Here is a 23,504-nt window from a genome sequence, read left to right as displayed (position 1 = left end):
AACCAGCATCGTAGATCACTGTGGAGGTAAACAGGTCACATGATCATCTTGTTTTTTTCCTTCTGTGTCACGACAGGAAGGTGAGAGTGTGTTCTCCTTTTTGTTACGTTGTGGGGACATGTTTACACTGTCCCCGTAAGATAAATCATTCAGTCATTTACTGTGTGTGCGTGTGTACAAATATTTTTTTGAGGTCCAGAGCGGTGACATTTCTGCATTATAAGGACTTTTATTCTGGTTCTAAAAGCTTCTGCTTTTTGAATGTTGAGAATTTAATGGTTCAGGTTTGAATTGCATGATTTTATTGAGGGGGTCCTCACAAAAATAGAAGTGTGAGAGTGTGTGTGTGAGAGAAGTCATTGAAACAGGAATCGGCCACATTGCGTGACAGCGCGTTGACTCCGTGCAGCATTGCATGACAAGCTGCAACCACACACAAACTCTGTGACCTGAACTTGATTTTAACCTAAAGTTAAATTAAATATCATCTGTTAGTGTCCAGTGATGTATTTAGTACACCTCATACAAAGTATGTCAAATGACCCTTTAAAGAACTAACTGCACACATAATGAAAATGTTAAGTTGTTTTTTCAGTTAAAAGCTGAAATGCAAATGTTTCATAATGATTTTCAGTCAATTTTGCATGTTTAAATCCCAACATCTGGATTTACAGGTGGACTAACACACATTTATTTTCCCCACAATGTTAGTAAAGCAGGAGCATGCAGGACACTCAGAGTAGATCTCATTATTCTTAGTTACAATAAGGACATGTACTGCAGTACTGTAGTACTGAGGCAGAATATGTGAGCTTGGTGTTTGTGTGTCGTGATTGAGGTCGGGGTCAGTCTAAGTGAAAGTCAATGTGAATGTCAATCAAGTAATGTCCTCATAACACGGAGGTGTGTGTGTGTGTGTGTGTGTGTGTGATTACCTTTCTAACAGGAAGTGAACAGAAACAGAAACAAGGACACAATGTTCAGTTTGTACGACCGCAGACACCTCAGTGCTATTAGTACTATCACTGATCGCCACTACTGATACTGTTGTGCTACTACTGTTCAGACTGATGAGTCGAGTGGAGCCTCAAGTATTCAAACCTTCATCACATGGTCTTTTCTGAAATGTTCCATTAAAAATAAAATGATTACTATTACTACTGATACCAATACTACTGGTACCAGTCCCTCTGATACTAGTACTTGTGCACCGAAGGCTTCTCGTCTCAGAGTCTCTATGTGAGTGGTTGAACTGTCTAATCAAAGACCGAATGTTTCCACTGTGGTTTTAAACTGGGGACACACTGTACTTGTGAACCTGTCAGACACAGTCGAGGGAAACAAAACACAGGTTGATTGGCGTCACCACTGAAACTAATGTCTCCAGATGTAAATGATCCAGATACTACTAGAATTGCTGCTGCAGCTACTAGCGTTGTTAGTGCCACTCCTACAGGATCATAAGTGAGCTGCTATCACATGACGTCACTAGTCTGTCCCCAGTTCTGATAAAAAGCTACTCTGCCCAATAAACAGCAGTGCAGACCAATCTGAAAACTTCAACATGAATTTATTTGGAATATCTGGTGATGGAGGGAAAGTTTGTCAAATGTCCTGGAAGTAAGACCTGAGGAAATGAGAGCGTGAGTAACAGCACGACACGTTGGACTGTGTTTCTACACAACAATTTTCACTTTTAAAAACTCCTTCGTAAGCACAGACAATCCACTAAGATCCCAGGGTCCTCTTATCTCTTTCACAACTGTAGATCAGTATTGTTAATGTTCTGGAGCGGCTTTTGGAAGCTGTTCTTCAGGTGGCTCTGTGCAGACGTCATGAAAGCAGAAGCTGAAAACAATGGGCAGGGAACGCGGCTGCTTCGTCGTGGTGATGAGCTGACTCCCTCCAACAGCATCATCAAAACACCAGATAAGAACGTGTTCTGGCTTCAGTCCTGCACTGCAATGTTCTCCAGGTCCCTGCAGGGATGGAACCGTTCTTCCAAAATATTCCCTCAGTTGATGGGATGAGAGCTCTGCCGGTCCAGAACTATGATGGTCACAGCTCCGGATTCACACTATTTTAATCCTCATCAAACTCAGGGATCCCCACCCCACCGTGTTCTGGAAGAGCCCCCTCCAATCAGGACAGAAAGGTTTCATCACAGGATAAAGGAGGTAATGATCCCCACCCCCACCCCCCCATAGGGGTACAGCATTCAGGAGTTTTGTTGAAATGATGACACAGGATCCACATGGCTGAATTTAAGGGGCTTTCACCAGGTTCTTGATAAAAAGCCATTTTAGGAAACCCCCCAAACTGTGGTCCAGCTGTAAATATGTGAATATGGAAACACGTTAATCTCTTCACATTCATGTCCTGAAGCTCCAGTTGTTCATTAAAGCATTTTCAAATGAATGGTTTTCTTGAGGATCTGTTTTTCAAATTAAAGGAGAAGTGAAGGTCTCAGGTGTTACATAAGAGAAGCTGCTGTTCGAGCTCCTCCTCCTGTCTGCAACTTCTGCTTTGACACGTGGCGTCTCTTTGCGTCACTGTGGTTTAACGGCCACGGAGTAAAAACAAGCCTCAAACTGTGAGGCGCCACAAACATAGATGAGGAGACAACTTGCTGTAAGTCCACACCTGTCTGTCTGTCTGCTTCTGTCTGTCTGCAGCTTCTCATTAGTTCACATATTTAACAGTTGTATTAAAAACGTGTTCGAGACAAAAACACACAAATAATGTTAAATAATGTCGAAGTGACTCAGCACTGATTTGACTTTTACTGATTAATGTATGTGTTTTAATGCTGACGCTGCTTTTACTGACTTTATTTATCAGAGCTGTGAAATACTACATATACTGCTACTACAAATATCATTCTGTCTGACAGAATTCTGTAAGATTTGTACTTATTATCTTTGTACTACATTTTTGCTGAAAAGACTTAAGTACTTTTACTTATGTAAGATTAATTAGTATTAGTATTTATTATTATTAGTAAGTATTTGTGCTATGAGGTCTTTCACTTTAGTAACCTGTCCGAGTGCATCTTTCACCACGGATTTATCCTGTCTGCTATTATTAAGTAGTATATATACCGGCAGTACTACTGATGCAAGAAAGTAAAAGTAATAAACCACAGGGTAAAAATACTATACAGTACAGTACCAATAAATACTTTTACTTGAGTAAAAGTATACTATATAATATATGTTATACTTGTATAGTAAAGATATGGTAAAAATATACTTATATACAGCATGTGCAGGAGGAGGGGTTAGGACGTGAGGGAGGGGTTAAGAGAGGAGGAGTTAGGAATGAAGGAGTTAAGGAAGGATGTGAATGTAAGAACCTAAACCGGATTTTTTTTTTTTAGGGTCACTGAATGACATCATCATCATCAACAAGAATTTGATCACATGACTTCCATGGATGACATCATGACTGTGTCCACCACCGAGGTAACAAATAAAGAATATTGATTATTAGTTACTGATAAACCTCGTCTGCTCATTTTCGTACTTCATCTTTTGATTAAAAACATGTTGCAGTAACGAGGTTTCGCGTGTGACTTAATAGTAGAAACCTGGAACTGCACGTGTGCTCAGGTGTGTCGTCTCTTCCTGTCAGGACTCCTTCTCCACGAGCTTCACTCCCACCATTGACGAGTTTGATGAATATGAGAGTTACATGTGTGACCGGTTGTCCGTGCGGAACTTCAGGGCATTGTACGAGCCTCCGCTCTACTGGATCATCACCCTGGTGGGTGGAGCTGGGAACATGGCAGTGGTCTGGATCTACCTGAACATCCGGCGCAGACTGAAGACCATGACAGATGTGTATCTGCTGAACCTCGCAGTGGCTGACCTGCTTTTCCTGGTCACACTGCCGCTGTGGGCCGCCGAGGCGAGGAACGGCTGGTCCTTCGGCTCCGGCCTCTGTAAGGTGAACTCGGCCCTCTACAAGGTGAACCTGTTCAGCAGCATGCTGCTGCTCACCTGCATCAGCGTTGACCGCTACTTTGTCATCGTGCAGACCACCAAGGCGCAGAACTCCAAGCCAGCACGTCGCCGTTGCAGCAGGCTGGTGTGTGTGGGGGTTTGGCTGCTGGCCCTGCTGCTCGCCACACCCGACCTCATCTTCTCCAACACCAAAAACGTGGAATCACAGTTGTACTGCACAATGGTGTTCCCATCTCACATGGGCAACCGCACCAAGATCCTTGTGCTGTCGCTGCAGGTGAGCATGGGCTTCTGCCTGCCCTTCATCATCATGGCCTTCTGTTACAGCATCATTATTGCCACCCTGCTGAAGACCCGAAACTTCCAGAAGCACAAGGCCATGCGCGTCATCCTGGCAGTGGTGGCGGCCTTCGTCTTGTCACAGCTGCCCTACAACGGCGTGCTGGTGATGGAGGCGGTGCAGGCCACTAAGTTGACCATGACAAACTGCGAGGATCTGAAGCGCTTTGACATGGTAGAGCAGGTGCTGAAGAGTCTGGCCTACATGCACGCCTGCCTCAACCCATTCCTGTACGTATTTGTAGGTGTGCGCTTCCGCAAAGACCTCGTACAGCTGCTACAGTGCTGCCGCTGCCGCTGTCTGCCATCGACCAGCAAGCCTCAGAACAGTAAGAGCAGGAGTCCGCTGAGCTCCACCAGAGTTTCGGTGATGTCAGACAGTGAAACGTCGCAGGCCCTGTCACTGTAGAGACACGCGCACCTGCAACTTCCTGTTTGTGCTGCAGCTGCTGCAATGTCCACAGACGAGTGACGCAACTCTCTGCTTTCATCACTCGATCCAGGTTAGACACAATCCTGACAGGACCTGTTGGACATTTAAGTTTCACTCCAGTTTAGCTTTAAGCTGCTTTAAAGTTTGGAAACATTTGACGTGTCTGCTGCTGCATTTTAGAGATTTGTCACCAGAACTCAGACAGATTAGAAACAACACAGTAAAACTGGAATCAAAAACCTGGGGCCTGAATGTATCACCTCTTTCCAGAACATTTCTATGACTTTTCCAGGACTTTCTCAGGTCTTTTCCAGGACTTTCTCAGGACTTGCCTGTACAATGAATGTAAAGCTGTTCTGGCCACAAACTGAGATTTTTAGCTGCTGTTGTCAGGTCATGAAAGAAGTAATGATAAGCCTTAACCTGAGCCAATGCCGTGTGTCTCCTGTTCTGTTTGTTTCATCTGTTCATCCCAATTCATCTGTTGCCAGATGTTAACAGAGGCAACACAATGCAAACATGGACATTTATGTTTGTACATAGTTTTTCTGTATTTAAACGTGTGTCGTCTGTATTTCTCAGGCCAAACTTGTTTCTTTTAAGTGTTAAACGATGTGATAAATATTAAAAAATGTGTTAAACAGCAGCAGAGTTTGTGAGTTTGAGCGTGAAAAACAGGAGGAAGTTGATCAAAGACAGTCACACTCCTTTCTTCACATCCTTCCTCCTCTCATCCTGTTTATGTTTTCACTCACGCACTTGGTTCTGTGAAAGTAACTGGAAGCACAAAATGACAAAGAATCACTTCTTAACATATCTACCAGTAGATTAGGTTCTACTATTTCTACAGTTAGGTTTACGTACTTCTACTGCAGGAGGTCAAAGTCGTTACGTTTACTCTGCTTTTGTCTTGTGCCTCACTTTAGATAAAGGCGTCTGCTAAATGACTAAATGTAACTACAAGTGGAAACTGTGGTTTTATCATGAAAGCATCAGTAAAAATGATCTAATATGTAACTGAATATTTGTCACAGGGGACATTTTACTTCAATGAGTCCCTTTCTAGTACTGAGTACTTCTTATTTTTATACTTTAAATGTTTCTTCATTATATTTACTACTTTAATGAACAGTGGTCCTTGAATGTTTGTGAACCCCTCAGAATCTTCTCTTATTTCTGCATAAATATGAATAAACAAAAGATAAAAGGAGACTGATTAAACTAGTGACACACAAACAGAAAAAATACTACTATTTACTATAAAAAATAATCTAGTTTAGAATATTTGTACGAACCTCTAAAATGATCGTCCATTAGAGATTAGTACCTCTGTACATTAAAATCATTCGTAACATCCAAGTGATTAATACCTTTACTGCAGTAAAGTACTGCGGCACTGTTTCAGGCCGATGACAGGTCGACACACATACAGAACCGCCTGCAGGAGGTTATCAAGTGTTATTTTATCTGCTCAAATCCTTTAAAACAGACTGGGCGCTGCTTCACAGGGCAGATGGACAAAGACCTGAAAATGAAGAAAGCAACAAAGGACCTGATTTCATGGTACAAGAGCCACACGGGGGTCATTTCAATCACGCGCTTCAGTTCACTGACACGTGCTTTGACTGTGGCTGCTATGATCAGATCAGGCGGCAGAAAGTGTTCGTGATGTGGGTCCACACAGTGGGAGGAAAGAAACGTGACACCTCTGTTAAACTCTTGAAAACGTACTTAGATAGAATCTGATTCTTTTTGGCATCAGACAAAAAAGAAGAAGTTGACTTTATATCAGTGTTGTCGTCTGTCTGTGGTTTGATATTTTCTCCAGGTCATGAGATGATGAGAACAACTGACACTGACAAACAAAATGTGACAAAAAGGGAAGTGAAATTCAGGAAGAGATGACGATACTGCAACAACAAAACAGAGAGCTACTACAGTATAATCCAGCTGAGTTACTGGGTATTTACTGAAATTCAGTCAAAGGCACATCAGAAAAAACCTGGTCAGGTTACCTGAGGGCAGGAGGACAACCAGGGGTTCTGTCAGACAGGTGGAGACCCGGAGTCTAAAATACCCAACAAGAAAATCCTATAGTAACATTAAGGTAGTAGTATAAAGTAATCATAACATAGTGTTTAGTGCTAAATAAAGTCAAACTAAATAACGACTGATTTCTTCTTGTTTCAATTGATTTTAGAAACAGTTGAGCTGTTTGTGAATTTATCCTCATGATCAGAAAATACATCAACACTTATTGGTCAGATACAGTCACTCTGAAAGTGTTCAGACACACACACATGAAACTGAAACTCCCGTTTCCAAACCTGAGCTGATGGGACATAGTTTAGAAAGACACAGATCTGTGGACATACAATCCCACAATTCCCACAGTACATGTGTCAGGGTCGGTCCGGGGAGCTCTCTGCAGACCTACACAGCAATGTGCTTTGATGAGGCTCAGATGAGGACAAAAGTATAAAACCATTTCTAAAACTTGTGTTCACAGCAGCGCAGTGGTCTCTATAACTGTGGACTGGTCCGGACTGTGGACTCTTCCTACAACCAACCAACTGACCAAACTGAACAAAGTCCAGCACACACTTAACGACTCTGTGACTTCTCAGTAATGAGTGGGATTTGTTAGTGACACTTTCTTGGACCTAATTGGTCCGGGTCAGTGCCAGTCTGGCTCAGTCTCTGCTGCTGTCAGAACATCCGGTGCACAAAATTGTGTGACCTACATCTGCGACTGATGACGCCACAACCAGGAGACACCTACAGCTTTAGTCTTCCTACGTGGGCTCTATAGTCTGCGTTGTCCGAGCCACTCCATCCCGGATCTCACCTGAAATCAGGGTTGGTTTGACTTTTAATTTGCCAGCACAAATTTCTCTGTTTATGAAAAGTACGAGCTGCTGCTGCCCATGTTGGTTTTGAAAAAAGAACACGGTAATGTCTGTTCTGATGGGATCAGAGCTTCCAGCTGGTTCTGAGTTCTAGGTCTGTGATGATGTTTCAGAGTGAAGACTTGTGGTCTGATGAGACAACATTAAATTGTTTGGACAGAACTTAAAACCTGCACCAAGTGTGGAAGCTCAGTGTGATAATCAGTTTAAAGACGTGAGATCTGCAGGGTGAGGTACGGCGTCACGGTGAAAGAGGAGAAACCTGGTTCTGGTTCGGATCAACATTCACAGATTAAGACCTTTGAAGGACTTTAACCAGTTGAACCTTGTTGATTATTCAAAGCTGAGACATTTTAAACATCCATGTTCAACTGGAGACGACCTTTAAATAAAGTACTTGAGTAAATGTACTTAGTTACTTTCCACCACTGCCACAACAGTTTAGGAGGTTTTTGGGCTTTCAGAGGAAAATGGAGATGATCTGGTTTCAGCTGAAACTCGTAAACAGGAAGTTCAACAAGGATGTCTGAGACTAAAAAGTCCACATGAACTGTCAGGTTTTTTTCAGTGATGTTAAGTGATGAAAGTAAAACAGCTGGTTTTCATAGTTCAGAAACTCACGGAGATTGAATCTGTTACCAACATGAAACAAACTAAAACAGCAGCAGCAGATTCTTATTCAGGGGAACAACAACGGCCCAGTTTGGATCAGGACTTTAACCCATGTTGAGTTTTACTGAGGTTACTTTGACTCCATCAGCAGGTTCTGTTGTTGTTCTGCAGTTTTACAGAAACACACTGTGGTGAGAAACCTTCAGGGTTCAGATCCGACAGAATCTCTCAGAGGTGCTGAGAAAGTTTCACCTGCTGCTCGACGTTAACCACTTCCTGCTGAGATTAACCGAGGTTCTGACAGTAACTCTGAGGACGGAGACTTGAGGGATTTCCACCAACGCTCTCAGTGAATCGTCTGTTGTCATGGTGACGTCTGTTGTTCTGGATTCATCTAATACAACTTCACTGGAAACTGAACAAACGGCAGCTGAGTCACCGATGCGGTTCTGGATTTTTGTGTGTGTACAAACAGGTTTATCTAGAAACGATTTGGAAAGGACTCGGACTGTCCAGAGAGAGGGGGACCAGTCAGGACCCAGTTCAAACAGAGTCCAGCTGCTGTGTCTCTGTGATGCCCGACTTGAGGCAGCAAAGACCAAGACCAGAGTCTCAAATAAGAGAGAGTAGGATGAACTGGGGGGGGGGGGGTCTAAGGCTGGTCAGTGAGTTTAGGGATGGTCTTGACAAGTCCAGACAGACAAGCGTGTGTGTGTGTGTTCGTGGGCCTGGGTCCTATGACCGCCCCTGTGGTTAACAATGTGCTTCAGGACTCTTCCTGACCCCCCCATCACTGCTGACACAGCTGGATTCACACCCTGTGTTTCCCCAGAACAAAGCTTTGCTCTCTGCAGCAGCAAAAACACCTCCTGAACAAAAGCCGCCATGTTTCCAGAACTCCGAGCTCCCATAAATCCCGGGTCCGGGCGGCTCCGAGCGGTTTGACACCGGGAGCTGCCGAACGTCATGCCTCTGCCCCGACGCCGCTCATCCTTCCTGGGACAGCCGCCCTCTGAGCGCACGGCCACCACCTCCTCCTGTGGGAGGATGGGTTCGGCCGGCACCACCGCCCCCCGTGGCGTCTTCGTGGGCTCTGCGCAGCCGGTGGGGGGCGCCTCCAGCCTGGGGACACGAGTGTCCCGGCGGGCTCTGGGCATCAGCAGCGTGTTCCTGCAAGGGATGAGGAGCAGCGTGGCCCCCGTTCTGCCCCGGACTGGAGAACGGGCGGCGGGACATGGAGCGGCGGCGGCGGCCGGACTGAACAGCTGCCTGATGGAGTACAGAGACAAAGTGAGGGCCCTAGAACAGCTGAACCAGCAGCTGGAGGAGCAGATTCGACTCTGTTTGGACCGCAAGGCGTCCAGCGCCGGGGCCTGGGGGCCGCTCAGGAGGGAGTGGGAGGACGTCTACAGACAGGTGAGGACAGGTGTAGGACGCTTCTTCAGAAATGTCCAACACACGTGAAACGTCCTGGACTCAGCTGAACCGGTCTCTGCTGTTGTTCTCCATGTTTGTTTTTACCGGGGTGGCTGTGGATCAGGAGGTAGATCGGTTGTCCACTACTTGTGGTTTAATTTCTGGCTCCTCCGGTCATGTGTCTGAGTGTCCTTAGACAAAAAACTGAGCCCCAAGGTCTGGGTCAGACCAGCTGGACGAAGCTCTGACGAGGATCAGGGTAAATGTGCTCATAAAGGTGCAGCAGTGACTATTTACTGTGCAGAGAAGTGAGTCCTGATCGTGGAGGCTGAGCCACCGATCAGACACGAAGCCCATCCAGGACCACATGTGGAGGGGGATTCAGATCTACAGGAAGAGCCCTGCTGTGGTCTGCTCTCACTGCAGCGACCTGGCAGATCCTCACATTTAAAAGTCAAATCACTCATTGGAAAAGTCTGAAAAGTCCGTGTCCACTGTGATGTGTTGTTGAACCGTTACAGTCTGAATTTACAGAGTTGAACCATCAGTACGTGTTGAGCTCCTGTTCAGACCAAGGACCTCCTGTGGTGACGTGTGTTACCATGGTTACCAACAGTCTGTTTGTTAACAGACAATAATCACACGGTCGGATGACTTCCCTCCATCCATGAACACCGTCGGTTATTCTCATTAAGCCTGTTTCTGTGGTTCCAGAAAATCCAACAGAGTGATACATCTTCTCTCTTGAGGATCCCGACCAGAGTCCAGTCCACAGAGAACTGAACCGGACCTTTGATCAACGTGTGAACCGATGTTCTGGATCTTTTCATTCCTGAGGACATGAACGACACGTGTGACTGAACAGCAGAAACTCGTGTTTCCTGGAAACCTGAACTGTTGCACCAACAGTTGTTGCACCAACAGTTGGTGCAACAACTGTTGGTGCAACAACACTGACCATGAGTTCCTGCTGTTCATCTGCAGGTGTCTCTGGTCTCTGGTGTCGGACTGTGGAACCACATGTACAGTAGTGTGCGTCGGTCCTCAGAGACCTGGAGTCTGAACTGGGATCTGAAGTAGTACTAGTATTCAACTACTGTACTTCAGTACAATTTTGAGATACTTGTATTTTTCACAGATGCTTTTATTTCATAATACTTCTGTGTACTATGTACTCTATTACTTTACATACTAGATAGTTACTACATAGATACCTGTGATCAACACATGGTCACATCAATAATAATAATAATAATATCATACACATAACTAATACTGTAATGATAGTACTGTTACCTGTAACGGAGTATTTCTACTCTGCAGTTGAAGTAAAAGATACAAGTACAACTCAGTAATCAATATTTGTGTGTGTGTGTGTGTGTGTGTTGTGTGTGCTGCCCCCTGCCGGCTGGAGCCACTATCAGCTCTCTGTTTTCCTGTGTTTTCTGCAGGTCAGTGAAGCCATCCTGGACAACGCTCGCCTGATGCTGCAGACCGAGAACGTCCAGGCCAGCGCGGAGGACTTCAAGGACAGGTCAGAGGTCAAACGTGAGACTGGGTTTAACCTGAACTCACAGCTCGGTTCTGAATTTGGTGTCACTTTGTGCCGTAGACCCGCCGGTGCGTTCAAGGACACCGAAACATTAATCCATGTTTGCTGTGTTTGATTTTCTGATGATCTGAGGAGCTGTGGTTCAGAACCACTTCACATAAAACAGAACAGCGGGAATTGGACCTTGTTTGTAATTATCAAGCAACAGAATCACTTCTAGAAAAAGAGCAAACATTGAAACTAAGAGTGTAAAGAAGCTTCCAGCAGGAGACACCAGGCAGAAATTCAAAGTGAGGCGGTAAAATGCAGGTTTTTCAGCTTTTATGTGCAGAGAAGCGTGTGAGCAGCACCTGGTCGAGATTAAACCTCAAGCTGCAGCAGAGGTTTAGTAACCCGTACCTTCGTCCTGCAGGTATGAGAACGAGCAGCCGTTCAGGAAGGCGGTGGAGGAGGAGATCACCTCTCTGTACAAAGTCATCGACGACGCCAACCTGACGAAGGCCGAGCTGGAGGAGCAGATGGAGAACATGAGATCTGAACTGCGCAACCTGGAGCGCAGCCACGAGCAGGTCCCGCCACTGTTTGACTAATGGAGGTTTTACAGACCTGGTGAAGGGGTCTGGTCTGGAATCATTTACGAACATTTACAGATGTAATTACATGACATTGAAATTTAGATCTTTTAAAATAAATTCACAAAGACCATTCTTCAAATCATTCATTTCAATCAATTAATTAATAATTAATTTTATTTTGAAACGAAGTGATAACTGGAAATGAACAAAAGCTCTTAATTGTTAATTTATAAATTGAACAATTCAAATTAAAAATTAACATTTCAAAAACTGAAACAACAAAAATAAGGTTAAAATTAATTTTCTAATTCTATTTTACACTGAAAAACACTGAATTGTTAAATATAAAATAGAAGAATCGTGGGATCATTTTTATCTTGAAATTATAGTTTAACAGGTTGTTCATTCATCATTTTATTAATCGTCAGTATAATCAGTGAAATCTGTTGCTTCCTGTCCCTCCAGGACGTTCGAGTCCTGTACAGTCAGATGGCAGAACGTGATGTGGATGAACCTGATGCCCCTATAGAAACCAGTCTGGACCAGATCCTGGCCTACATCAGGAGCCACTGGGAGAAGCTGATGGAGCGGAACCGAGCTGAGACCGACAGCTACCTGGAGTGTAAGGTGAGGACGTCTCACCGGGATTCAGGTCCAGGTTCTGTGTTACCAGTCACAGAGCTCAGGTTTTTTGACAATCAGGTTTTTCAGAATCCTCATAGACTCTTCTAACAAACCGGATAAAAAAAATTATCCAGCTGCAAAAAGCAGGTTCAGTTTTTTCTAGTAGAACAATTTTTAATATTTTCACGTCGGTCTGTCAGGAAACACTAAGCAGGAGACAGGGACACGGCGCAGTAAACCCAGTCGCTGTTCAGCTGGAGCCAGACATAAGGTCCTGGCAAAATCCAACAGCAAACAGACTCGACACATCCAAATCCACATTGGGTAAAATGGAAACAAGACAATCAGGAGACTGGTAACTAGAAGAGAGACCTTACACGCTCAGCAGGACCTTCACCTCGTTCCCTACTTTTCCCTGATTCTGCTCCTCACTGGGGAAAAATGATCTTCATCTCTCAGTGAATCAGTTCAGAAACCTCTGAACGTTACCTGAAGGTGAACACCGTATAGCTGAGGCTGAGCTAACAATAACATGAGTTCTGACAGAGACATTAAAGCTGAGAACATATCTCAGCTGTTGTAAGACTGTGACGCAGTGAGAGCAGGATGTGATGACAGGGAAAAATCAAATCAGACTGACAACGACGTCAAAGATGCTGAAAACAAAAACTTTAATTAGACGACGTTCTGAGTCTCACGTGTCAGTGAATAAACAAAGAAGTTACAGAGTCTCAAAGGGACGAAGGCAGAAGACAACACAGAAGAGGAAGGATATGATTTAATTAGGGATTTGTTTTCTGTGAAGATTCAGGAGTCCAGGTCTAAGTTAGAACTGGATTCAGTATCTCCTAATCTGGTGGTATGTGATCCACCAAGTGGTCCACTGTGTAAACGCTGTAATTTGTAGCTGCTCTCCATTTCCAAAGAACTGTCAACAGTTTATTTTTTTCATAGAGATCATTTATTTATTTATTCATTCTGGAAATGTCCTCAGAATCTGTGTTTGACGTGTGTGTTGCTGCAGGAGGCGCAATGTGTGACCAAAAGGATGAGTCCCGAGGAGGAGCAGGTGGAGGCGCTGAAGGCCGAGTGTAACGAGACCGGCTGTAAGATCCAGAGTCTGCAAGCAGAGACCGAGTCCATTAGAGCACTGGTGAGACAGATGTAAATCGATAACCTAATCAATAAGACGATCATAAGCTACTCTCAGAGACACATCACCAACTCAACCTGTGTTCCCACAGAAACGAGGTCTGGAGAACTCGCTGAGTGATGCGCGCCATTGGCACGACATGGAGCTGCAGAACCTGGGCTCAGTGGTGGGCAAACTGGAGGCCGAACTGGCTGATGTCCACGGAGAGATTGAGCAACAACGACGTGACTACGACACGTTGCTAAGCAACAAGCAGCATCTGGAGCAGGAGATCGGAATGTACCACGGCATCCTGGATGGAGAGGAGAGCCGCTTTCAACCGACCGAGACACTGTGAGTCACCATAACTTCAACACAGACAACACCAACAACAGTAACAGCAGCAGCAACACTAACAGCAGCAACACCAACAACACCAGCAACAATGACAACACAGACATCAGCAATACTACTTCTACTATTTCAATTCAGTTAAATTTTATTTATAAAGCACCAAATTCCAAAAGAAGTCATCTGAAGGCTCTTTACAGTGTTTAAGGTTTAAGACCTTACAAAATATAACTGTATACAGAATTATATAGAAAACCAACAAACCCACTGAGCAGCATCAGGAGACAGTGGAGAGGAAAAACTCCTTTAGAGGAAGAAACCTCCAGCAGAACCAGGCTCAGGGTGGGCGGTCATCTGCCTCGACCAGTTGGGGTGAGTGGAAAGAGGAGAGAAACAACAAGCAGCAGAAACACTGGACAGGTTGGTAGGACCAACTGGACTCTGGAGATATACAGCTCCAAGGAGGAGGATACCTGCAGAGGAGAACAGAGAGAGGGAGACAAAGAGGAGGAAACAAGACTAATACTAATAATAGTAGACTATTACCACCACTACTACTAATAATAATAACAACAATAAAAATAATAATAATTGTATTAAAGCATTACTGTCACTAAAGTCATTACCTTTACCTGTCCAGGTGTTCCGGTCTGCACTTAGAAGCTGAGGGAAATCCTCCTACTACTGACACTCCAGGTCCTCCAGGACAATGATCCCTGTGTAGGATCTGAGGAGCAGACTGAAACCCAGCAGAGTCTCTGGATCTTTGTGTTTGTTCAGACCAACATGGACTCTGTGGGGTTGAAGTGGATTCTGCTGGTGCTGTGTGCAGGTGTGAATGGTTCTGAGGAACCTGTAGCAGGAAGGTGTGATCAGAAATCACCAAGAGGTCGTAAAGTGTTTCTGAACTGTTCCTCAGGTCCAGGCTGTAGGTGTTCTCAGGTTCTGGATCAGTCTGGATTCTGCTACACTATTAGACACCAGGATCATCAGATACTAAATAAAGGTCCAAAGAATACCGGTCTAATGACTGAATGTGATGTGTGACCAAACTAATTAGACGTCACTCCTGATCCCAATCTTAACCTAGAACCAGACCTCCAGTAATGATGGACAGCTGTGGGTTGCTGCTGCAGGTTAAAGGTGCAGTTCGTGCAATTTTTCTGCTGTAAACAGAATAAAAGTCAAAACAACAGTAAAAGGAAAATTCTGTTTTTTTTTTTCTTTTTTTAAACTGAAGTCAAACATGTTTTCCTGTTGACAATATCAATACTACATTATCACGTTACTACAGTATATCAATACTACATTATCACGTTACTACAGTATATCACTACTACACTATCACCTGACTACAGTATATCAATACGTTATCACGTTACTACAGTATATCAATACTACATTATCACGTTACTACAGTATATCACTACCTACATTATCACGTTACTTCAGTATATCACTACTACATTATCACGTTACTACAGTATATCACTACTACATTATCACGTTACTACACTATATCACTACCTACATCACTACCTACATTATCATGTTACTACACTATATCAATACTACATTATCACGTTACTACACTATATCAATACTACATTATCACGTTACTACAGTATATTACTACTACACTATCACGTGACTACAGTATATCACTACCTACACTATCACGTTACTACAGTATATCAATACTACACTATCACGTTACTACAGTATATCAATACTACACTATCACGTTACTACAGTATATCAATACTACACTATCATGTAGACCTGAATGATTGAACTGAGATAAGATGGAGCTGTGGAGTTGACCACTCTGTAGGCAAGAGACAGAGCTTTGAACTTGATCCTTGCAGCCACAGGAAGCCAATGCAAAGATCTGAAGAGCGGTGTGACATGAGACCTTTTTGGTTGATTGAAAATGAGGCGTGCTGCTGCATTTTGGATCATCTGGAGGGGTTTGGTCGTGGATGCCGGTAACCCCATCAGAAGTACATTGTAGTAGTCAAGACGAGATAAGATCAACGCCTGTACAATAAGTTGGGTCGTGTACTCCGTCATGTAGGGTCTGATCTTTCTGATATTGTGGGGGGCATATCTACACGACCTAGAGACTGTGGTAATGTGTTCCTTGAAGGTCAGCTGATCATCAATGATGACCCCCAGGTTTATGGCCATCTTAGCGCGGATAATCACCGCAGATCCAATGTTAATGCTGATGTGTTGAAGGTCTGGCACGGAAGACTAGAAGTTCAGTCTTGGGAATGTTAAGTTGAAGGTGTCTTTTTCTCATCGAGGCAGAGATGTCAGAGAGACAGGCAGAGATGCGAGACGAGACAGTAGAGTCAACCAGCGGAAAGGACAAGAAGTGTCATCTGCATAGCAGTGATGGAGCCTTGAGAAGAAGTATAGATAGAAAAAAGAAGAGGACCAAAGACTAAACCCTGCGGTACACCAGTGGAGAGGTTATGAGAGTCAGAGACACGCCCCTGCCAGGATACCTTGAAGGTTCGTCCGGACAAGTATGACCGTAGCCAGGCTAGAGCTGATCCAGGCATACCCAGGTCTGAGAGTGCAGTCATGAGAATCTGATAGATCACAGTGTCAAAGACTGCAGATAGATCTAATAGAATTAAGACAGATTAGTTACCTGCAGCTTTTACCATCAGTAGGGATTCCACAACAGTCAGAAGTGTCGTTTCTGTGGAGTGACCACTCTTGAAGCCAGACTGCCGGAGGTAATGTTGGGATTGGGTGCTTTATAGTTAAAATTGAACTGAATTTAATTGAAAACTACAGCTAATATCGCTACCTACATTAAATGTGTTTGGATGACATGAGGGTTAGGGTTAGGGTTAGGTTTAGGGTACTCTAATGCTCAGCACTGGGTCAGATTAGACTGTTTGTGTAGTAAAGGACATGATGAAGCTGATTTCAAACAGGGGATGTGACAAACACTGTTTGTACAATGACAAAAAAATTCAGAAACCCCACATTCACATATAAAGGTTAATATAAGTAACCTGGTAAATACAACATGAGCTAATACAGAAAAACCATCAATCTAAACAGAAACACTTCAGACATTTAGTCACAAGAATTGTAGAATACAGATACCGACGTGTCAGCACAGCCGACCTGTTGTCATCCAGGAGCTGGGCCAGGGTTCTGAAGTAGGTCAGACTGGCAGGTCTCACATCTGAACACACTCCCCCTTCCTCCCTCTGGAATTATCATTCAGAAAAAACGATTACAATAGCTGTCATTACACATGAATGCAGCATCCCGCCTTTCATTGTGGATGTGAAATGTCATCTGACGGGTTGACGAGGATCACTGAACGCATCATTAAACTACTAATGAAATCACAAAAGATTGTGGGTATTACGGACCAGGGTGTACAGGTGTTTCAAACATCTGCAAAAGTAAATAAATCAAAAACACCTGGTGAAACACATTTGTTTGACAGGTGTGTCAATTCAGCACTTGTAAAATCCTGTGTTTTATGAACAGAGTTTGATTTTTGATCTGATGTGAAATTTTTATTTCCCGAAATACGATGAACACAAACTCCATCCTTCTGAAAATTTCCACTTTAATAACCTACAAACTTTCAGAAAAGGAAACAAAGAAAATCATAAATTACGCAGTAAAAATAAAGATGAGTGACACTCAGTGATGTAGGGAGGCTCGAGAGGAACAGCTCAATAAATCAGTGTTTTCTTAAAATAAATTCAATTTTAATTAATCTCTATTTCATTCAGCATTTTATGACAAATTCTTCTGATTAATTTATTCCATACGTAGCTTTCATATTCATGTCTTGAAAACATTGAAACACTTTCAAACAAGTCTAATGTACTTTAGCAACAGATCGCAGTTCATGTTGCTGACCTGTCTACATGACAACAGAGAAAATCCATCTGCTGATGAAGACCATGAGACACAGCTGAAAGCTCTGAAGCAACAGTGAAGATGTTAAGAACTTTTTGAAAAGTTATTTTTTTATTAATTTTGTGTTTCACAGTGTTGAAATGTTGGTTAAAAGTTAAATTAATGTTTTATGACGTGATGTCTTTCAGCTTGCGTCTTATAATTCATTAATATTAAAACACCACTTATTGAGGTGCCTCTGTCCAGATTCCAGTTAGATCGTTCAGATCTGATGGTGCAAAACCAGCTGAATTCAGTTTAGGTTTAACTTTCACCCCCTTCCTCATGATTAATAATATGAGTCTCTGTTTCTCTGTAAAACTACCTGCTCCGCCTGTTTGGAACCAACTTTAAAACCATTAACGGTATCTGAATTCTCAGTGATCATGGGAGGAGGGGGGTTATGTCTATGTCTGGCTATCATACTCTTTACTAAACCTGTCCAGTGATAGTGGTCCCAGAAAACAAATCAGAGTAGTCATCCTGTTACCAGTCAGCAGCTTTGCCTGTGTTTGGAGACTGCCTGCTGGTCGATCAATCAAGTATTAAATCAATATAAATCAATTAGCAGTCCACACGCTAACGCTAGCAGCTAGCCGTTACCCAGAATCCCATAGGCCTGGCGCCAGTGTGCAGGTTTGAGCCCGGCCATCGTACCGTTAAAGCTCAGTGAATGCCGCTGCAGAGTGCAGCTGTCAGTAGCATCCTTGGCGTCCAATTGGTTGGTTTAGGCGGGCTGCAGGGGGATACAGCCGACGCCCACCCCACCCTCGTGGCTTACCATGGGGGCCATGAAGGTCCAGCGGTTAGTGTCTGGGTTGTACATCTCCACAGAGCTCAGGTTGGACTGTCCATCGTACCCCCCCACGGCGTAGAGCCGTCCCGATGTGGCCACCAGAGAAACTCTGCTGCGCCGAGTGTTCATGGCCACAAGGAGGCTCCACTGTCCCGATGCCGAGCTGAACACCTCGGCCCAGCTCAAGAAGCCCGAGCCGTCGTAACCCCCGGCCACATACATGTGGCTGCCCAGAGACGCCGCCCCATGACGACAGCGCTTGTTCAACATGGCAGCTGCCGGGTGCCAGCGGTCGGTGTGGTGGTTGTAGTACTCCACCTGGAGGGAGGTGTGGGGGTGAGAACAGACAGATAATGGATAAATAATGTATAATAGTATTAATAATATTTAATATTTGTGTTTTATTAGTGTTTATTTACTGATTAATGAATTTAACATATTGGTTTAAAATTAAAGTTTTTATTTAAATAATTTCAAACATGGAGCCAGGAAACTCCTTCAGGCTTTCCTGGTATCATGGAGACCCCCATCAACTGATTGCAATGATCAGCTGGTTCTGCTCATACTGACCGTGTTGAAGATCTGTAGACCGTCGTGTCCCCCTGAGACAAAGACCCGTCCATCAAACACCGTCACACCAGCAGCGCTGCGACTCGCGCTCATCTCTGTCACCAGCGTCCACCTAAACGACAGGTACATCAAGGACTGTAAATATTACTACTCTGAGGATTTACCCACAGCACAACACTGACAGACCTGGTCCCAGTCCCAGTCCTCTCCTGGCTGGTTCCACTCACCTGTCGGTCTCTGGAGAGTAACTCTCCACCGAGTTCAAAGATGATTTTCCATCGTAGCCGCCACAAACGTAGATGTGTCCATCAATCACCACCGTTCCCATCGCACTAGGACAAAAACAAGTTTATTTATTAACTCTTTATTGATGAGTACTGATGAGTATTTGTAAGTAATGATGAGTACTGATCACACCTGCGCTGACTATTCATGCTCGACACTTGTGTCCAGGTGTCTGTCTCTGGGTTGTAAACCTCCACCGTGTTGAGTCGTGATTGGCCGTCATATCCACCAATGGCGTAGAGCAGCCCGTTAACGACGGCTACGCCCACTCTGCTGCGAGCTGTTCTCATTGGCTGACAGCGCTCCCAGAAGTTCCCAATTGGATCAAACACTTCCACCACATTTAAAGAGTCACCTGGACAAAAACAAAAAAACTGTGACCATGCTCCGCCCCCTGAACACAGGTTACAGGAACCTCTCAGACAGGTGACAGATGAAAAGCGTACCTGAGCTGTTGAGTCCTCCCACGGCGTAGATAAGTCCTGTGATGGATGTGCAGCACCTCTGTCTGGTTTTAAAGGCGGGAAGGTGAGGACGACGCTCCGGCATCAGGTGGAAATCTTTGGCTTCATCCACCAGGTCTCTGACAGACAGAAAAGTGTTCACACAGAGAGATGAAGTTGGGAAGAAAGAGTGAGGGAACATCACGTGCACAGCAGTACATTGCAGTACAATGCATACAGTGTAAGAAACTGCTGTTGCTGCAGGTACATGTGACAGAGGAGCCACCGTGTTTTTTTCTGTCTGCAAAGTATAAACCACCTGTGAGATGTCTCACCTGCATTTATGGCAGCAGCGGATGAGCTCGTCCTGCTGGACCCGGTCAGATAGGAACTGAGGTCGACACAGAGGAAGTCGGATCTTTGACAGCAGCTCTGGCAGCAGAGACTCCCTCCTGTCCCGGTCATGGTGAACCCAGGCCAGCACCGCCTCAAACACCTGGACGGGTAACAGACATTCAATACACCTCAAACATCTGTTTAACATGTTTAAAAATGTTTATGACAACAACGAAGACTGAAAGTCAGAGTCTTTACACATGACACTGACCCACACTTGGTTCCATTAGTCAGTCACATTCAGGATTGGCTCCACAGGTATGTTCCTGCCTTTTCTACTAATAAAGACTAAATGTGCTACTGAAATGTTTGATCCCTTCAATTCAATATGACTTAAATCCCCTGTTTTGGGCCAACCTGGGGTCTACCACCAATCCTCCTGCCAATCATACTCCAAAATTTTACCCTCGACATACTGACAGCGTTACATCCACTTAAGTAACCAGGTTTCTCTGGTCAGAGTTCAGCTGCACTACAGAAACCTGGTTACTGGAAACGCTTGTATTCATGAAACTTGTTTTCTTTTATACGTGTGTCGTGGAGTTGACTGACACAGACAGTCACATCTTAAACTGAATTAAAAAACACTTGGTGATAAGTGACTTATTCAGAAGTCTACGGGAACCTTTGTGACCTGAATCCAGGTAACTGACTGAAACTCCTTCACTGACTCCGAACCTGAAGGAAGCACAGAGAATCACCACCTCCTAGTGATCCTGTGTCGTCACCCTGAAACCTGAGGGTGGACTCTCACCTGTTCCTCTGCTTTAACGTTGAGTTCATCAGAGCCGACCAGCTCCAGCACCTCCTCCGTCCTCAGACTCAGAAACTCCTCAGATAATGAAACCTCCACAAAGTGCTGATGCAGGAAGCTGTTGGCTGAGTCGTACAGAGTCGTGCACATCATGGTCTCTGCAAACTGGCGGACACCCAGACAGTTCTTTGGATGTAGCCTAAAGACCAGGAGAAAGAGCATAGCCGATTTTGCATTTGTGCTTGTGTTGTTGTTTTTTGTTGCCTCCTGTTTTTCTCTATCTCCTGTAGCTGTGTTTCCTCCTCTCTGTCTCCCTCTCTCTGTTCTCCTCTGCAGGTACCCTCCTCCTTGGACCTGTAGATCTCCAGAATCCAGTTACTGGTCCTACCAACCTGTCCAGTGTTTCTGCTTGTTGTCGTTTTTTGTTGCCTGCTGTTCTTTTCTCTCTCCTCTTTCCACTCACCCCAACCGGTTGAGGCAGATGGCCGGCCGCCCACCCTGAGTCTGGTTCTGCTGGAGGTTTCTTCCTCTAAAGGGAGTTTTTCCTCTCCACTGTCTCCTGGTGCTGTTCAGTGGGGTTGTTGGGTTTTCTATATAATTCTGTATACAGTTCTATTTGTAAGGTCTTTAACCTTAAACACTGTAAAGTGTCTTGAGATGACTTTTGCTGTGATTTGGTGCTTTATAAATTAAATAAAATTGAATTGAATTGAATATGTACTCCGAACAATGTCTGGAGAATCAGGTCTGATCTGCGGTTTTGTGAGTTCACACATGTAGCAGTCCGGGTAATGTGTTCTCACTTGGAGAGTAAAGGTTCTGTTGTTGTGCTGAGCAGATTAACTAAAAGGGTTTGGGGTGATCCCATCTACTGCTCTATTTCCAACTGAGTGAATGAAAAAATTAAGAAGTTTTGAAGATGAGTTTATTTGTTCCTGACCTTAGCAGTAATGATCACGTGACACAATAGAAAGATCCAAATTTTTCAATATGTGAATATTTGAGACAGTTTTTTTTTCCTGTCACAAGTCTAAAGCGATGTCATAAAGTTTTCTTGTCTGTCCTTTTATGAATAAGTCTGGATTTGAACATGACTGAGAATCTGGTTACATTCACATCCTCATGCCAACTCTTAATGCTATAAGCCAAACTCTGTGAGAATTTCGATAAGCTTAAAGTGACCGACCTCTCCTGCAGGAAGGAGCAGCAGGCGTCTTTAACATTCTGCAGCTGCAGGAAACTCGAGCCGATCAGGAGCGACTGAACATTCTGCTGATCGATTGCAACGTGGCCACTGTAGGCGAAATTTATCAGAGCCTCCAGAGCGCTGCAGGGACAGGTAGACAGACACACTGGTTACACTGGTCATACTGGTGTGTGGGTACCTGTACTGCTCTTATATGGTCACTTGAAAGTCACTTTGGGTAAATGTGTCTGCCAAATGAATATCTGTATGTGGTTCTGGACTGAAGTTACCTGGGGTCCATGCCCTGCATCAGGATCTCGTCCTGTTTACACTCGACCATGTCGTTGGTGAACATGGCGTGAAAGTATGGGATGGAGGCTGCCAGGACAATCCGGTGAGCGCTGAACTTATGATCCCCAACCTGCACAGAGGAAATGTTTATGTACAGAGGCTCACCTGTACCACAGGATTTATTTTATCAGCTGCAGACTGACATGTTAGTCCGGGCACATTAAGAGGATTTACCTGCAGCAGGTAACAGGATGTTTTTGCTGATGGCGTTATTTGTTCCAATCAGTGATAATTAAAAAAATAAATATTAGCGTGTTGAAGCCTGCTGTCAGACACCACATCTGTCACGTGTAAACGTTAAATCATCCAAGAACAAGTGTGTACCCCCCACCCCCCCGGCTTCCATCCAAACACCTGACAGCTCAGCGACCACACAATGTTTTCTAACATTTCTGGAAGAGTTTCCAGGTTTCCCGTGGCCGTTCGGGAGCAGCTGGTAAACCTGAACCTTCAGTGAACCTGCATCTTCAGCCCACTGAGCATCCGGTGAACAGTAGGTCAAAGGTTAGCCCCGTTAGCTTTCTAAAGTGACAGTATTCGTGCTACCTGCCCGTGACGTCGCGTATTAGCTCATTATAGCGTTAATCTGCTGTTAGCCTGTTAGCATGTTGTTAGCACGGTAGCTCTCAGCTAGCTTCCTCTGACAGTTAGCTGTTAGCTAGCAGGAGAACTTCAGCCTCGAGCGACGGCAGGTTTTACCTTGAGTGTGACGTCACAGAGTTTCCCCTGACGTCGGATCTCCTCCATGACGACATAGCCTCGAGCCGGCAGGTCGTGCACCGAGAAATGAACCAAATCCTCGAGCTCTTCGCAGAGAACGTCTCCCATCGTCGGCAGGAGAGGCGGAGCGGCGCGGACTGAGCCCTCCGA

At 44.5% G+C, this 23,504-nt stretch overlaps 3 protein-coding genes across 3 annotated transcripts; 2 read left to right on the top strand and 1 right to left on the bottom strand.

Moving 5' to 3' along the window:
* Positions 1 to 2,258: 2,258 nt before the first annotated feature.
* Positions 2,259 to 5,383, top strand: ccr9a (chemokine (C-C motif) receptor 9a). The gene is made up of 3 exons (XM_026361063.1): positions 2,259 to 2,631; positions 3,380 to 3,464; positions 3,634 to 5,383. Exons 2-3 carry the CDS (start codon positions 3,423 to 3,425, stop codon positions 4,711 to 4,713), a joined length of 1,122 nt encoding a protein of 373 aa, XP_026216848.1. The 5' UTR covers positions 2,259 to 2,631; positions 3,380 to 3,422; the 3' UTR covers positions 4,714 to 5,383.
* Positions 5,384 to 6,116: 733 nt separating this feature from the next.
* Positions 6,117 to 15,757, top strand: bfsp2 (beaded filament structural protein 2, phakinin). The gene is made up of 7 exons (XM_026361062.1): positions 6,117 to 9,674; positions 11,126 to 11,208; positions 11,639 to 11,795; positions 12,267 to 12,428; positions 13,450 to 13,578; positions 13,670 to 13,911; positions 14,549 to 15,757. The coding sequence occupies exons 1-7, from the start codon at positions 9,225 to 9,227 to the stop codon at positions 14,619 to 14,621; spliced, it is 1,296 nt and encodes a 431-aa protein (XP_026216847.1). The 5' UTR covers positions 6,117 to 9,224; the 3' UTR covers positions 14,622 to 15,757.
* A 1,036-nt stretch (positions 15,758 to 16,793) lies between these two features.
* klhl18 (kelch-like family member 18) lies at positions 16,794 to 23,504 on the bottom strand. Its single transcript, XM_026364119.1, has 10 exons — positions 23,334 to 23,504; positions 22,574 to 22,704; positions 22,284 to 22,424; positions 21,098 to 21,296; positions 20,283 to 20,443; positions 19,951 to 20,087; positions 19,637 to 19,859; positions 19,447 to 19,551; positions 19,220 to 19,331; positions 16,794 to 18,967 (listed from the first exon to the last, which is right to left on the bottom strand). The coding sequence occupies exons 1-10, from the start codon at positions 23,460 to 23,462 to the stop codon at positions 18,581 to 18,583; spliced, it is 1,725 nt and encodes a 574-aa protein (XP_026219904.1). The 5' UTR covers positions 23,463 to 23,504; the 3' UTR covers positions 16,794 to 18,580.

Source organism: Anabas testudineus, chromosome 17 (genome assembly GCF_900324465.2).
Source record: "Anabas testudineus chromosome 17, fAnaTes1.2, whole genome shotgun sequence".
Lineage (NCBI taxonomy): Eukaryota > Metazoa > Chordata > Actinopteri > Anabantiformes > Anabantidae > Anabas > Anabas testudineus.
The sequence above is the reverse complement of the archived record's forward strand: the minus strand, read 5'-3'. Positions and strand labels throughout refer to the sequence as shown.

Coding starts and splice junctions, on each gene's coding strand:
- ccr9a (XM_026361063.1), top strand. CDS start 3,423: ATGACTTCCATGGATGACATCATGACTGTGTCCACCACCGAG. Junction 3,465..3,633: donor TGACTGTGTCCACCACCGAG/GTAACAAATAAA, acceptor TCTTCCTGTCAG/GACTCCTTCTCCACGAGCTT.
- bfsp2 (XM_026361062.1), top strand. CDS start 9,225: ATGCCTCTGCCCCGACGCCGCTCATCCTTCCTGGGACAGCCGCCCTCT. Junction 11,209..11,638: donor GCGGAGGACTTCAAGGACAG/GTCAGAGGTCAA, acceptor TTCGTCCTGCAG/GTATGAGAACGAGCAGCCGT. Junction 12,429..13,449: donor ACAGCTACCTGGAGTGTAAG/GTGAGGACGTCT, acceptor GTGTTGCTGCAG/GAGGCGCAATGTGTGACCAA.
- klhl18 (XM_026364119.1), bottom strand. CDS start 23,462: ATGGGAGACGTTCTCTGCGAAGAGCTCGAGGATTTGGTTCATTTCTCG. Junction 19,332..19,446: donor TACTCTCCAGAGACCGACAG/GTGAGTGGAACC, acceptor CCTGTCGTTTAG/GTGGACGCTGGTGACAGAGA. Junction 18,968..19,219: donor GTCTACAGATCTTCAACACG/GTCAGTATGAGC, acceptor ACCTCCCTCCAG/GTGGAGTACTACAACCACCA.